The sequence below is a fragment of the Lutjanus erythropterus genome, chromosome 6 (assembly GCF_056507025.1).
Source record: "Lutjanus erythropterus isolate fLutEry1 chromosome 6, fLutEry1.hap2, whole genome shotgun sequence".
Taxonomy (NCBI): Eukaryota; Metazoa; Chordata; class Actinopteri; order Lutjaniformes; family Lutjanidae; genus Lutjanus; species Lutjanus erythropterus.
In genome coordinates, this window is record NC_139322.1 from 29,084,743 (window position 1) to 29,100,698 (window position 15,956).

A 15,956-nucleotide genomic window follows, 5' to 3' on the forward strand; every position below is an offset into this window, starting at 1 on the left:
AGATATCTTTCTCTGCTGTCTGCTTTTCTCCAGAGGCCACTGTAACATCTGTCTGTCGATCAAGTTACAAACATGGTTGGACCCTCGGGGGCCACTGGAGAAGAGGTGCATAAAGACATGAATTTGACCGTCAGCTGCAGGCTGGGATAATGACAAATCACCATGCATACAAAGTTTGTGCATTCTTACTCATTTAATTTGTTATTTTGACTTCATTTCAAGCAGATTTGTGCTTAAATGACCTTGCATTTTTGGGCATAAATGTATAATCTTCAGAATCTTTTCACACTATGTCAGTATATATAAGATAGATTCATAAATGTTATAAATACTAAGTACAGAATGTGTATTTGTGACAAGTTACTCCATCACTGTTTATGTTGTCACATTATATTTTTCAACAAATAAGAGCACGTATAAGTAGAAGCTTTAGACATTCAATTTCGCAGTTATTTTTATTCAGTTATTTTAGAGATGCTGTTTTTACGTTGCATAGCAACCACCAAGTTTAGCAGCTAGCAAAGTTGGCTTCAGAGGGGCCACAGCTGGAAAACACACTGGAGTAAATTGTCATATGTGAAGATTTTCCCTGGAAGCGCCGGGCAAACTTGCTCCAGACTGACACGAGTGCTATGGATTACTATGCCACAATCTAGATTTAGAACAGGATTTTGGTTTACTTATCAAAATACACCTTTTACTTTTCTATATTCAGTGCAAAAATAATAGAATTAAACATACTTACTTATCATTATTATTTTTTACTTTTATGGTTTGAAAATGAGAACATATTACAGTGACATATTCTACTTGTCAAGAGAAAACTTCAGAAGAGTTTCACATGAAACTGTTAGACTTTTTGAGATAGTGCCCTCTGACATATACACCACTCTCCCTTACATTGAATTATTTTGTTTTTGTCTTAATTTTCCCGTTTTGTCCAAGATAGTAGAATTGTTTTAGCTTCATTGGAGAAACATGATATGTTCCTTTTTTTCTTTCTCAATATTTGCATTTTTTTTATATGACTTTCATCACCATCATGAGAAGAGGGATTATGCTTGTTTCTTCAAGATAAAGATTGATCTGTTTCTCCAGCTCAATTATCTGCACATTTCATCTCTTCTTCATCAACATGATCAAATGTCTTTTGTTGTCTGTCAGTTCTGTCGGCCTCACCCGAGGGTGACAGACAGACCAGGTTGTGAAAGCTGTGACAGAAGCGGAATTGTGGCTCATTAGGCCTAACACACACACACGCACACACACACACACACACACACACACACACACACACACACACACACACACACACACACACACACACACACACACACACAAAACCCTCAGTGGTTTAGAACAAAGACCTGCCTTTCAACCTTTAAAGGAAAACACCAAGGGGGTTAGAGTTGGGGGTGTGTGAATACATATGTGCTTTCTTGTGTGTGTGTGTGTGTGTGTGTGTGTGTGTGTGTGTGTGTGTGTGTGCACATGTGAAGGTGTTCAACCAATTGATGGGCGATTACGCTGTTGACAAACACAGGAGACCTCTGTTTCCCTTAAAAGAAAGGGGCACACACACTGCATTTTTGCCTCCACCCTCGGGCTCACACACACACCTTTGGACACACACACACACACACACACACACACCTCTGCAGCTCTGATAAAACACACTAGACACACTGACAAGTTTCAGTCAACCTTTTTCTCCTGAATCCCAGTGTGTGAATCTGAAACAAGACCTCCTCCTCCTCAATCGAACTCCCTGTGGTATTGTAAGCACTGTGTGTGTGTGTCAGTGGGCAGAGGAAGGTGAGGGAGTCAGCAGAGCGACAGTTTGACAAAGTCAATTCTTTTATGGTACAAAAGAGAGAGAGAGCAGGAGGAAAAGAAAAGGTAAGAAGAAAAAGGACGCTTGAAAGACTTTGAAAAGATCAGAAAGGAAGGAGGAGAACGAGGGAGGTGAATTACGCCAGCAATCACATTTCCTCACTGTGTGTGTGTGTGTGTGTGAATGTGTGTGTTAAAGGGTTCACTGGCCAACCTTTGACCCACCACTGGCTCATTAGTTGAAACAGTGAGCAAAGCCCAGGCTGTGACCTCACTGTGGCCTGAGCTTTAGGTCTTATAAAGCTGTATTGTTCCTCATTGGATGTCTTTTTTCCCTTTTCTCTCTTTATCCTTTTCATTCTAGGAATGATTAACCTGATCTATCTATTTATCATTTCAACCTTTATCTGTCTTTCTGCTACTTTTCTCCATGCCTGTCTGTCTCAGATAAATTGAATTGTCATTCAAGTAATATGCACTGAGTTATTTTAAAATTGCAATGATTTTTCATGATCTCTTAAAGCATAAAAAGTTGGACACATTTTTTCCACCATACCCTCGCATGAGCAGTGTTTCTTAAACATAATATAATGGCATTACATGGCTATTAGTTAGTACATTACACTATTGCCAGGCACATATTATTTATATTATTCCAAATATAATTATGATCATTTTTGGCTCATTTGTCCAAAATCTGCTGATCCTTAAGAACAATTTCTCCTCATTTTTTCCCATTTATCTGGCACTGACATTTTCCACCCTATCTAAACACGTATTTTCAGCTACTTTATTGCATTATTATAAAAGTTTTGATAGAAACAGAGCTACTGTTTATCTTTCTCTCTCTGTTTTGATTGCGTCTGAGAGCAAAGAGTCCCAGCGATCCAGCAAACTTTAATAAAGTTAATGGCTGAGAACCTCTGACTCAACACTCAGACAACGGCACAAAGTGGCCAAGCATTAGATACACAGCACAGCACAGTGTAATATCCCAGGAATGCCTTTGATCGCTTCTGCTGAGCAGGACAATGTAGCAGTGTTGACATTTTGTCCAATACATCTGTCCTACAACAGACTGATATCTGTTAATATTGTGATGAAAATGATCAATGTTTTCAGAAACTGGTCTTCATGTGCAAAATGAATCCCCACACACTGATGATATAAAAGGTCGAATGATTAAGCTTTGTGGTTTTCAGGATCATGCTCCTTCAAATTCATACATTTAGTCGCCACTAAGCTTCTTTCAAGTCCTCATACCTAAATGAAAAAATAAATGTCTTTTGTTAGTGTCTTCCAAAACAACCAAGTATTTTGCAGTTCTGACGTGATGATAGCTGAATGACTTTATGGATGGCGCCAGTAGTAGTTTGGCCCAGTAGACAGAAATATGCCAGCAACTACTGGATGGAGTACCATGACATTTTCTACAGACAGTCATAGCCCCGAGAGGATAAGTTGTAAGTGGTTTGTGATCCCCTCATGTCTCGAAGAATTGTTTAGTGAGTCCTTGCACACATGCTGGATAGATGGGTTAAACACAGGGCTGTTCTTCAGGAGACCAGGGTTTGAGTACTGACCTGGGAGACTGGGTGCAGGTGTAAATAGCATCATTGGCTACAAACACCTGGGTGCTAATAGCATTTGCCAAAATTGAACTTGTCAAATGGACTGACTTCCTCTTAGTAATTATTGAATGTTGGCATGCTCACACTAAACTAAGTTGGTGAACATAGTAAACCTTACACCTGCTTAACATAAGCATGTTACCATTTTGAGATACATCTACAGCCTCGGGTGCAGATAGATACCAAAAATTATTCAGTTAACAATCCTCAGAAGAAGACTATTGCTGCCATGGCCATTATATGGAGGACTTTCTGCTGCCAAGAAAAACCTCTTTGCATGTCAAGAAGATGTAAGCATTTGTTAATTTAAGACACTTAAACAAATGACCAATCCTGGAGTTTCTGTGGATGAGGACAGTTTCAGGCTTTCGCAGTCACTCAGCTACAGCACTGACCTCTTTCCCCAACATTAATTTAACCGCAGTTGGTCAATGGATTTTAACTTGATGATCTTCTTTTAAATGGTGCTAACATGACAGCGTAAACACACAGTCCATCACCTCTGTAGGTTTAAACATGGCTCCAGCTTTACAGTGACACCTCAGTTAAAGTGCTGAGTCAGACTGAGTGTCTGGGTGAACTGTCAACTGTTTACTGCCACTGTCTGACTGTGTTTATGTGCATGTGTCTGTGTTTGTGTTACTGTGTCTGTGTGCATGTTAGGTGGCTTTCCTGTGGTCAGTGGGTGTCTGTGTGAGTGATGAAGTGTTTATTACTTGTCTTTATGTGGGCAACTTGCTAAGCCCATCACATGCTTCGGGTTTATTTGTTGAGCTACCGGGATACTGGAGAACTCATTTATAATGTTGCTAACATTGCGGTTAATTTAAATTTATATAGAACAAAATAAATAGAGCATTGGGTGAAAATTTTATATACTGTATGGAATAGCAACCTTTTTTATTTTTAAAGAAACAGTTTGATATTTGGAGAATACACATAGAATTTATATAAGAAGTTTGACACTGCTTTCATGTCTTCCTGTTAAATATGGCACAGCCAGTAGATGCTCAGCTTAGCTTAGCTTAGCATATCTTATCTTAGTGTAACCAGGTTAAAAAATACAGATCATTATTATGTAATGTTAAGATGAAGTTGAATACATATATGTGATTTGGTTAAAAAACACTTTGCATAGTTATTTAAAAAGAAGAGGTTAAAAATTGCATCATAAATATTATAAAAAGTTATTTCATAAAAGGTTAAAAAAGAATACAGTTCAACAAATAAGTTAAAAAACATGCAGATGTAAAATTATACAAGTATTTTATTTTGAAAGGTTTTATTATGAATAGTTCCTGGTAGAAAGAGGAAGTAGAGTGTGTAATACTGGTCACTTATTGGTTCAGGTGTGTCGGACCACGGAGACGAGCATGAATTCGTTATGGTCGCTTGACTGACTAAGTCATGATGAAAAACTGTGTGTGAAGTTTATGCAGACAAGTGAAGTATGTAGCTTGTGTTTTTTAGAATATCTACTCAACAGTCTTCAGCAAGATAATCATGCTACATCGCTTCTATGAGCAGCAGGATATATTTCTACTTGAAGTTTGTTATGTCTGTCATGCATGATATCTGTTCCATGTGTTATTGTTCCTTGTATTCAGGCTGAAATCAGTCTTGATGTTGGGCAAGTAGTGTGCAGTTATACAGAATAAAAAAAATCAGTAATTCTCCTCAAATGCATTAAAACTAAAGCCTGTTGTAACAAGAGTGCTGAGATTAATGGAGGACATAACACACACAGAGGATCATGCTAACATTAGTAGTTATCATCCTGCAAGATCACGTTCGTCACATGTTTTTCTCACTCTTGGTCTTATGGTTTGGATTAAGTTTTTCCTTGTCTGTTCATTTTGTCCGTTCATTTTGTCCGACCTTGTCCGACCAGCAGAGGCTCCCTCACAAGGATCCCTCACTGGCTTCCCACCCAAGAACACAACCAGACCAGAAACTAAATCCTTGTGTCGTTTTCCAAGACATCATACCTGTTGTGAAGGCACTCCTAATAAAGAGTGATAATGTACAATGTGATATAAGCTAATTGTAGTGTAATATAAATACATTAATTTGAGCTAATGCTTGTGTGTGCATGTGCAGCATGTCATAATCTGTTCTTGTGCAATACAGATTAAGTGGATATATTACAGTGTAAGAGTTAATACGATGGTGATTGTGTAAAAGAAAAGATACCTTCTTTGTATTTAGATTGAATAGAAAAAGATGTTTAATTGAAAGGAATGAAGAAGTCCATAGAAAGAATGGAATGGAGGGTCGTAAACAACATGAGAAACTTCTGGTTCCCAGAGCACAAATAATATGAGATACAGAGAGAGCATGGGAAGAGGAGGAGGACTGGGAGAGAAAGAGAGTAAGGAAAGTAGGAGGGAGAGATCCAGTGGGGGAGAGAAATGTTGGCCTCTTCCAACAGGGAAACACACTTCTCTGTAATTAGGGTCAACGGTGTGAGGTCAACTCACTTCTCAGTGTGTGGGTTAGCGTTCACAGATATTCTAAATGTCAAAAGGAATAAAAGGGGAGTGAGTGTTTAACAAAGGATAAAAAAAATAACATTTCAAAGGCTGAAAAGGCAGGAATAACAACTCACCAGAGGGAAACTCCTTTTAGTGTAACAGTTCAAAATTTCCCCCAAATATTTCTTGTATTTTCTTATCTCTTTCCATCTGTCCTTCCCATGTTCCTCTGGAGCAATTTTACTAATTCACTCCGTCTCCATCGCTACTTTCTCTTCCAATCGCACACACACACACACACACACACACACACATACACACAAAAACCTGAGAACACACACATTTAGACAGACTCCTGGTCAGGTGAAACTGGAGCCTGGAGTTTTGTATGAATGGAGCTCGTTGTCTGTCTGCTACAGCTGTGTAATCACACTGATGAAGGGTTTGTTTTACACACACATAAACACAGACACACACACACACACATATGGATACTTAAACATACATGCACATACACACTGTCAAACACAGAAGAATAAGTACAGTAGATTGGTGGCATGTCAGCACACACTGAAGTCACTGTTTTAAACACACATACGGGCACACAAATAAATGTAGAGGTAGCTAATTGCGTGTAATGTAACCCTGGGTGGTCTATATGCTTTTGGTGGCCTCTACATGTCGGTCAGTGAAGCCGAGCTCTGCCCAGACTCCATCCACATACAGAACTTCACATTTAGGCACATAATCATCACATACAGTATTTACTCAACCTATTCTAGGAAACTAACCGTTTCTCTTCTGTATATCGAAATAGAAACTCTAGATTTTTTTGGCAATAAATAAAAAGACAGAGGGAAGTAGCTTATATTTGGAGAAACAGTATTGAGTGTCACAGAGGGTCACGGGTTCAATCCATGCAACATGCTGGGACTGAGACTTTGTATCTTAAGTTTTAAGGTAAAATAGGTGGAGTCTAAAAAAGGATTTTTCCCAGTTTAGTATTATAGAAGCAGATCCTACCTAACTTCAGCAGTCCTATCATATCTTTCTTCATCTTATCTTATCTCAAGGTAGGAAAAACTAAATGCTTGAGTCAACATCACTTATCAACATTTATGTCCATTAGCCTACCAAGCAACCAATGCTACTTTACTCATTTTGCCAAGCTACAACTTTGTAACCATTCATTTTTTTAGCATTTAAACATTATGAAACATACATTGAAACATTAAAAATGGAACAATAACAACAATGGGCACTTAACTTTAGTTAGAGGTGTTTTAGGGGGAAATTTACAACAATGCAAACTCGGGAGATAGAAACAGAGTGGGCTGAGATGACAGACAATCTCTGTCATATCTGTCATCCATTGTGCAAAAACAATAAAACAATAACTAGCAGCTAACATAACCACTTGCTACTGTTAGCAAACATTATTTTTTGATACTGTTAAAGACCGTTACTGTTATATACTGTTACTGTTAGTGAATAAGAAGGGTCTATCAAGTGGAAAAGGGAAAATTAAGATCTTCTACAGGTAAGAGAATTTATTTAAGATTTTGGGGAGCTAGGATGTTTGTGTAATGCACATTATCTGTCCTATGTTAGAGTAGGAATCTTGACTTTGTAACTGTTCATCTGTAATGGCTTTTTCCTTAATCAGGTCCTAACCTCAGTTACCATGGTTATCAAACAGCTGATTTGCAAGTTAAGATATTTCTGTAATATAGTCCCAGGTTCCTCCTGCGCCCCCACTTTACAAGTACACAGGAAACCATGTTACTTACACTAAATTGCTAATTGTAAAATCATAAATAATAATTCTGTTCTTGAGACATATTTTGCTTCATTGCTTTCATGTTGTTGGTCTGTGACTCACTCTTTTTGCTGTCTATCATGGCGGGGACTTGGAGTTTTACCACAGTCAGGTCTTCCTTGTTAAAAGACGTTAAACATACACTGTAACCTAATGTAAGACAACATATGTTTGCATGCTGTGGGTCAGTAAATGGATTTTTCCCCATTCCACTGACTTATTTTGGAACCACGGCTTAATTATTGTACTTTAAGTATATTAGTGATACAAGACACTCCTGTACTGCCAAAGATTTCTGGAGGCTTCAGTTTCAGTAAGTCAGACTTTTAAGTAAATTAGTCAAGGAAGTGCCTCTGTGAGTAGCAACCTTTCCTTATATCCCTTTGCACTGCTGACACAGAAGTACAGTACTTTGTCTTGTTGAAGTCTTTGTGATACACATGCTCTCTTGTAAAACTGCAACGTGTTTAGAAGTGGCTAAGAAATCAGGTTTCTCCAGCAGAAATCTAGTCATGCTACCTGGGTTTATCTAATTCCCTAACCAATTTAAAGTTTCTCATTTACATGACATTTAAGAGTTTACTGCTTAAAGCCACAGAACACACACTAAAGCACTGATTGTGAACTGCTGTGGAAAAACACAAAAAGCTTGGCATCAAGCAGATCTCAGTCAGATAGGGTTTAATACAGAAAACAGATTTTGTGGAAGTGATCTCACCAAAGGGTAGGTCAGAAGTAGGTGTGTTGCACCCATTATGACATGTTATCTGTTTAAACGTAGTGTTTCTGTCTTATGATGACTCCCATGACTGCAGTAGATTAAAAGGTAGCATTGTATTGCACTGGATAGGAGTGGACAGTTACCGCCTCCATGAGGAGCTCCTCAGCTCTCTTATTTAACTCTGTGTGCAATGTATGACGTCTGAGGGGCTGCTGGGGAGTGGTTCATAAAAAGGATGTTTTGTATTACACTATGGTTCATGTACAGTCAGTTTGTTTTGCTGATAGAGGAGTCTTTTCACTAACTCACATGTCCTGTTACTAAATTTTTAATGCACTGATTTACTATTTAGGTTTGTACTGTTTTGTCACAGAATCAAACATCACATGTCAAAGAAGGGATAAAGATAAGCATTTTCAGTTTCAATACAACCATGTATTTTTGTAAATTAAAGTAAAATAGCAGAGGGAATGAAATGTGATTAGAACAGGTGAGGTGAAATGGTGTGAAGAGACTTACTGTGATATCCTTGCCAGCCCAGTTACACTCCTCCCTCCAGTCGACAGGAGCCGGCCAGTAGATCTGAAACACAGGCAAAGATCAGATGATGCTGTCGCTGAAGTCTGCATTTATTATCTGGTGTACTTTGCTAATTTTAAAGTCAGCTTTATGTAAAATTGGAGCGATTAACTTTTAATTACTGAAAACAACAAGTGTTCCATGTCCCATGACAGCAGTGGTTCTCAAACTATGGGGCGGGTCCTGACGATGAGTCATAGAGCCACTGCAGACGAGGCATGGATGACCATGATAAAATATGGATTTAATTAAGCTGAATGAATATGGTTTATGTGGGGTAAATAAACAAACAAAAGTTTGCAGATGCTATCACCCTGATCTTCCTTTCACCAAAATTCAACTTAGATACTTTTTTATTAGTTGCTTCCCGTCATGATATTAAAAATTGTGGGCTGTAAACTCCGTTTGGTGTCTGAAATGAGAACAACTGCTCTAAAGTTCTAACATCCTTTGAGTAAGACACACTTCAAATAAAACACAGAGGTTTGGATAAATAAAAGTTTTCATCTCACTTCCCCTCTGCCGCTCAATACTTCTGCTCAGCTTCACTTCCTTTCTGCTTCCTTCTCTCCCTTCCGTCCTTTTCCAGCTGCTTCTATCCTCCCCTCCTCATCCTCCGCTCTCATTGTAAAGAAGGATGAAAATCATCTTCAGCTATGGTGAATCTACACATTTAGGTCATAAATCAAACACACCCATATACCTAAAACCAAAACAGCCTTCACATTTATCCCAGCAAGCATGTAATTTACTCCTAACAGCTGTGAACAGATGTGCTTAGGAGGTTGTATTCTTGTTATATCTGTGGCTCTTTGTGCTAGTGTTTTTGCCAATGTGTACATTTGCATCTAAATGTATTGTGTGCTCCATAATGTACATTCATGCCTGTGCAAGTTTGCTTCTGCAACTTAAAATGAGGACCATTACACTCCAAAGACAAAGGTTTCAGTCAAAGTATGTCACCTAGTTATCAATCACAGTGTGTTTTGGATGAATGCCCTCTTTTCATCTCTGTCCACCTCTTTGATTTTCTACCTTTGTTCATTAATCCCATATTTCCCACATTCTTCTTTTCATACATATGAGGCCGCTCACTTGAGTGATCTCATATGTGAAAGAATATGATCCAGTGATTTTCAAAGGGGCATGTTGATCAAATGTGTCCATACTTTTGAATGTGTATCTTTCTGCCATGCCTCTGGATCAACATGAAAACAAACTCATAAAGCGTATGTGGCCTGGCTTTGATAACAACAATAATAAATAGTTCTTAGGAACCAGACAATATTGATCTTGATCTATTTTGAAATTAACACAAGCAATAAAATACTTTTATGACACATGCACATAAGGTCACCTTAGAGCACAATTTAGGTAAATAAAGAGGGGAACACTGGGGCTGGTCGTAACATTTCTTTTTTAAGCATCACTAACTCAGTGGTTGTTTGTGCCAGATCTCTCAAACTTTTACACATGGTACCCACATCCGTCCTCTACAAATATAACCCATTTGGACGTCTACTACACAATCACAGATTATGTGAGTTAATATCATAGAAATGTTCTATTGTTACAGCCTTCCCCACTTCTGGTGTGAGTTGTAACACTAGCTGGGGATAAATGTAACTTGCTGATTTTAAGATCCACAGTATCCAATTTATGAAAGAACTTTATTAAAGAATAAAAAGTTTAACAGTTTTTTTTTTTTTGTGGACTATATTCCTGAATGTTCATGTGTCTCATGAGGGTTCAATCACTGTAACAGTTGACGAACAACTGACAACGTACTCAGTTGAACCAAATTCATTTTGCCTCAAGTTTGCAAAGTATTCAATGCACAGAATGCAGAATCAAATTAAAGCAGATAAGCTGCTAACTTAGCTAATATAAGTCAGACCAAAAGATAATCTTGATACATTATCTTTTATTTTCCTTTTTTGGTTGTAAAATCCACAATTTTGCTCAGAGAAATGCCAATTCTCCTGTGAGCTATGATGATTGCCTGCAATACTTTTTTTAATTTTGGTCAAACTGACAGTCTACAACTAATCCAGTGTTACAACACTCTCCATTCTCCCCTAGTAAATGATTCTTAGGAATTGAACAACATGACACTAGTTGTAAATAAAAGGTCATATCCTCATTTCCGTCCCTTGCCAGTATAATGTCCTTGATCTAGTTTGTGATTAATACAAGTAATTAAGTCATTTTATTTTTATTTTTTTAATTAGAGCACAGTTCGGGTAAATACATCTCTTGTTAGGTAACATTAAGTAAAAGTGTATTGTCATGAAAAATACAGAAATTATATAATAATTCTTTGTTTAATTTGACATTATTTTAATGGAGTGCACTGGGTTTGAAATTCTCAGGAGCTCAGGGTTAGAAAGTGTAGAGAACTTCAGCACAGCAAGGACTGGCTCACTAGCACTGATCAACAAACTGTGTTTTTCTTCATAATTTATATGTTGTCTGCCCAACATAAATATTTACTGACTTGTTGCATTTTTTCCTTTTTTGTTTTGGTTTTGTTTTGTTTTTTTTTGTTTTTTTTGTTTTTTTACTGATTTTGCTTCTGACCGACCTTGTGTTCCTGCTTGGCGATGTTGTCTAACGATAGCGACAGCAGAAAGTTCTTGGCCCCCACGAAGAGACGGCCTCTCTCTTCATCCAACAGCAGAGCGCTGAAGCAGCAGGAACGCTCCAGCTCAAACCGCCGTACTCCATGGAACTGCTGCAACTCTGAAATCACACAGATATACAGGATTATACGGGCAATCATCAATCTGGCTTCTGTTACATGCAACATGTTGCATCCTCCTGTTGCGCGCCACATGCAAACTCTCGCAAGCTGTTTTAACTCACATGGTGCTGTCAGCAGTTCGGCAAAAGAGAAATAAATAGCAATACTTTATGACTATTGGGTACATTTTTTATTATTTATTGAGTAAGTCTTTCAGAAATGATCAACAACAAGTAAACAATGACCTAAGAAAGACTCCACGATCAAAGTTTTAATGCCAAAACAACCTCAAGTCAGCAGAGTCTTCAGATCCAAATCAGTTAGTTGGCCACAGGACTGCAAGTCATGTGGTTGATAAAGAAGATTACCATTTAATCCTAGCATTTAATATCAGAGTCCTAAGGCTGGTGACTTGTGAACAGACAGGACAAAATCCTCTGACAGTAATGACACTATATTGGTTTCAATGGAAAACTTGAGTGTCCTCACTGGCAAGAACAAATTGTGGGGGAACGGTGCCCAGGAAAATTCAGCTTGTATTTGTAAACTTAAGCTATAATAGTTACCCCAAGCCAGTGGAAAATAAATGTGTTCTTGGCCTGAGAAGCTGAAGAAATAAAGGGACTGCATCCTCCCCTGCTGGCCTGGCTTTAACCAGGAGCTTAAGAAAACAAGACCAAGGCCCTGTTCACCAAGACATTAAAATGGCTTTATTAGTCTGCCTTTGTTCTAATGGGAATTTATAACTTTATTTAAGACTCCGACGCCACCCAACAGCCGCCTGTATGACATCAGGACTTTGGGTCGACTGGCCTTGTTTTATATTAATGTACCATTTTCAGCAAATGTGTTATTATTCAGTTCCAGCATACTGTGGTGACAATAACTTTGGGCCAAAAGAGGACACTTATTATACTGAAAATGACTCTTGTTTAAGGCACCAATTCTCTAATATAATTATGTAGTTGACAACTTTTAAATAGATCAAAGTGTCTTTGAGTTAGTTAGGTCTGCTGTATTCTCTTAAAGGTCAGTTCACATGTTATTTGTCAAAACAAAGAACACATTTCTCAGACTGCCCCAAATCCTTGACTTCAGTAATGGATACTTGAAATTTTACAGCTGCTCTAGTTACCCTGTGGGGCTGTAATGCTCACCCTGCTAGATGAATGAAAGATTCAGCTTCTGAGATCTTCAGTACCACTGATTAAGCAAAAAAATGTGAAGTTTAGCCTAAATCAAAACAGTTTATCTTTTTTACGGCGCCCTTCGTGGAACATCTCGCCCTCACATTGTCAGACATGGCTTAACTTTAATCAGGAAATTGGACATGTCTGTTTCAGCTAGACCACAGATGACATGTGCTTCATATTTATTGTTACCAAGGTAGTTAACTTTTGAATATTAAAGCCAAAGTGTGTAACTATTTTTTGCCTTAGCATAACAGCTTCAAAATCACACTGATGTTACATTAACTTATAATAAAGAGAATTTTGTCCCCGTTATCTAGTTAGCCCTCCCATGTCTGGCTGTTCTGCCTCTGATTTTGACAAACATCTTTACTTCTTTACTTGTTGTTCTGTACAGACTGGTAGCTTGGCAGGGGAGTGTCTCAACAAGAAGTTGGACAAATGTAAATCTCAGACTGAATTTTAGTTTTTGATGAAAGCTTTGAAAAATAAAAGGCTGCAAGACAGTCACGGAGCTGGCCTCCTTGCTGTTGGACTAGTAAGTAAGCTGACTTGCTGAATCTCGTGTTACTGCATGTGCTTGACATTTGGCTGTGTTAGCAAAGTTGTCAACTCTGTAGTTTTTGATCAGAAGTAATGTACACAAAAAACGCGTGTGCACAGCTGTCCATGTTTATGACAGCAGTGTATTTAAGTGAACTGCAAAAACTTTAGGGGTAATGTATAATCGTTACCTTTATCATGTTAGTTCAAAATGCTAACAAGACAAAAAGACAGACCAACTGACTGACCACTTTACACCGTCATCCCTTGAGTTGCTCTAGTAAAGTAGCTAAAAAGAGTTCCTCTGGGACTTGAATGACCACATCAAGTTTTTATTTTATTGACCACTTACTTGCACATTACCCTCTTTATTACTTAAAAAACAATGCTGATTAAAAATGAGAAATTAGCCTACAGCAAACCCGTTCATCAGCCAGACAGACTGCTGCTGTTTGCTGTGTTCTGCTCACCTGCAGGATGAATTAAATTGAAAGTCATTTCAGTGATGCATGAGCTTATCAAGATCTCTTTTAGTCCTTCATGTGTCAACTAAAACTGAAATACTCTGCTGTCTTCCCTCCTGTACTGTATGCTACATGTTACCTTCAGTCTGAATTAAAGGCTGCACATATCTCAGCTGGGCAGGCGGCCTTCAGCGAGCCCCATGTCCTTGTGAGTTTGTTCAGGCTGTAATTGCCAGCTTTCGATGATGGAACACATCCCTGGTTTATGTGGTTGTGTTGGGCATTGAGCTGCCTTCTTCTAACTTACAATGCTCGAGATGAAACACAAAACCCTGCCACTGTGTGTTTAAGCGGCGTGTGTGCATGAGGGTGCGTCTGTTTGTGTACGAGTGTGGCTGTGAATCACAGCAACCACAAATTACAGCTGGCTACTGTTCAGGACTGTTTACTTTGAGAAGGATATCACATGAAACAGAGAAAGTGTGTGCAACTGTGTGCGTATAAGCACTGTAAACAGAATAAAGTACATTATGTGTACAGTACTCACACATGTACACCCGCATGAACAAACCACCACAGAAATGCTTCAACTCTGCTCCTCAAAGCTTTGGTTCTTACCTTTGTATGAGAGCTTCATGCGCGGTGAGGAGGATGAAGAAGAGGAGGAAGAAGAGGAAGAGGAAGATGAAGATGAAGAGGCCGTGCGGCTCATCGTGCTGGAGGAAGCATGGGCGGCAGCCAGACCCAGCAGGAACAGAGAGCTGCAGGTGACCATCATGGCCGCCATCATCATCATCATGGTCATCATCTTGACCCGCTTAGAACAAACACCCTCCTTTCAAACCTCGAAGTTTGACTCAGATGTGACTTTTTTGTGTGTGGGTTTTTCAGGTGGATTGTCTATTTTTAGATTCCACTTGACAGTAATGCCCAGTATTTGTCCTGTTGTCTGAGTCCACCTGCCTTTGGACTGGTTTGGACTCAGCTCAGCTTTGCAAACCCAAAACAGAGCGTCAGTCTTTCCCAGTCTTCCTCTCAGTCTTCCTTAATATTCAGGATAGTATTTATATTGTCCTTCTTGGTTCTGAAGAGTTCTCGCAGCAGATCCACTGCTCCTCCCACGAAGGACGACCAAGTTCACCTCTCAAATCCACGGCGGGACAAAAACGTCACACATGGGCAAAGAGACCTAAAAATAGAGACAGAAAGGGGGAGGATTTAGAAATGGACACTACTAGAATAGACCTATGAGTGCTTGTGCCAGGGATGTCCCTCCACACACACACACACACACACTGGCGTCCAAGGTATATTTAGTGCGAGTCAGATTGATGCCCCTGCCAGGCTGTGTTAATGCCAGCCTCCATTATGGCAACAACACTATAATCTCTTCACATTACAGCAAGACTCAGGGACAGTATCCAAAACACACACACACACACTCAAACTGACCATGGCGATGAAGACTGTGTGTGTGTGATAGAGATATGCCGTGCCTACTGCCAAGCCAAGCACAATCTCTCTGTCTGTGGCACTGCCAACTCAAAGTGGCTTCCCCCTCCTCTCTCACACACACTCTCTCTTTCTCTCGCTGCCTCCACACTGGCAGACGGTGTCACCAGATGAGATCTCTTCATCGCTGAGGACTAATGAGCCGACAGTGACGTGGATGTATGTATGAATGGATGAGTTCATTGGTGCTCAAGAGAAAGTCACTTGTGAGTGACTTCAGCACCACAAAACAAACTAGAATTACCACTTCATGGTCGGATGCCTCTGCCAACCAGTCAAGTTGCAGTTTACATCCATGTCTGTCCAGACTCCAGATATCTGTCATAACTGCGTGGAGATTTTTTTTAGCTTATACATATTTTGGGGGGGCTTTTATGCCTTTCATTGATAAGACAGCTGGAGTGAATCCAGTATCACTGCAGAGGACCCACAGCCCCCACACAAGAG

General features: G+C 39.2%; 1 protein-coding gene across 2 annotated transcripts in view; it reads right to left on the minus strand.

The window, feature by feature from the left end:
• sema3b (sema domain, immunoglobulin domain (Ig), short basic domain, secreted, (semaphorin) 3B) overlaps window positions 1-15,956 on the minus strand; it is a 99,066-nt gene that overhangs the window by 16,886 nt on the left and 66,224 nt on the right. For both annotated transcript variants that reach the window (XM_084721568.1, XM_084721569.1), the window contains exons 2-4: window positions 14,616-15,186; window positions 11,642-11,799; window positions 8,998-9,060 (exon numbers count right to left, since the gene is read on the minus strand). In XM_084721568.1, the coding sequence (XP_084577694.1) occupies window positions 8,998-9,060; window positions 11,642-11,799; window positions 14,616-14,805 (411 nt within the window). In that variant the 5' untranslated portion in view covers window positions 14,806-15,186. The remainder of the gene's footprint in view (window positions 1-8,997; window positions 9,061-11,641; window positions 11,800-14,615; window positions 15,187-15,956) is intronic.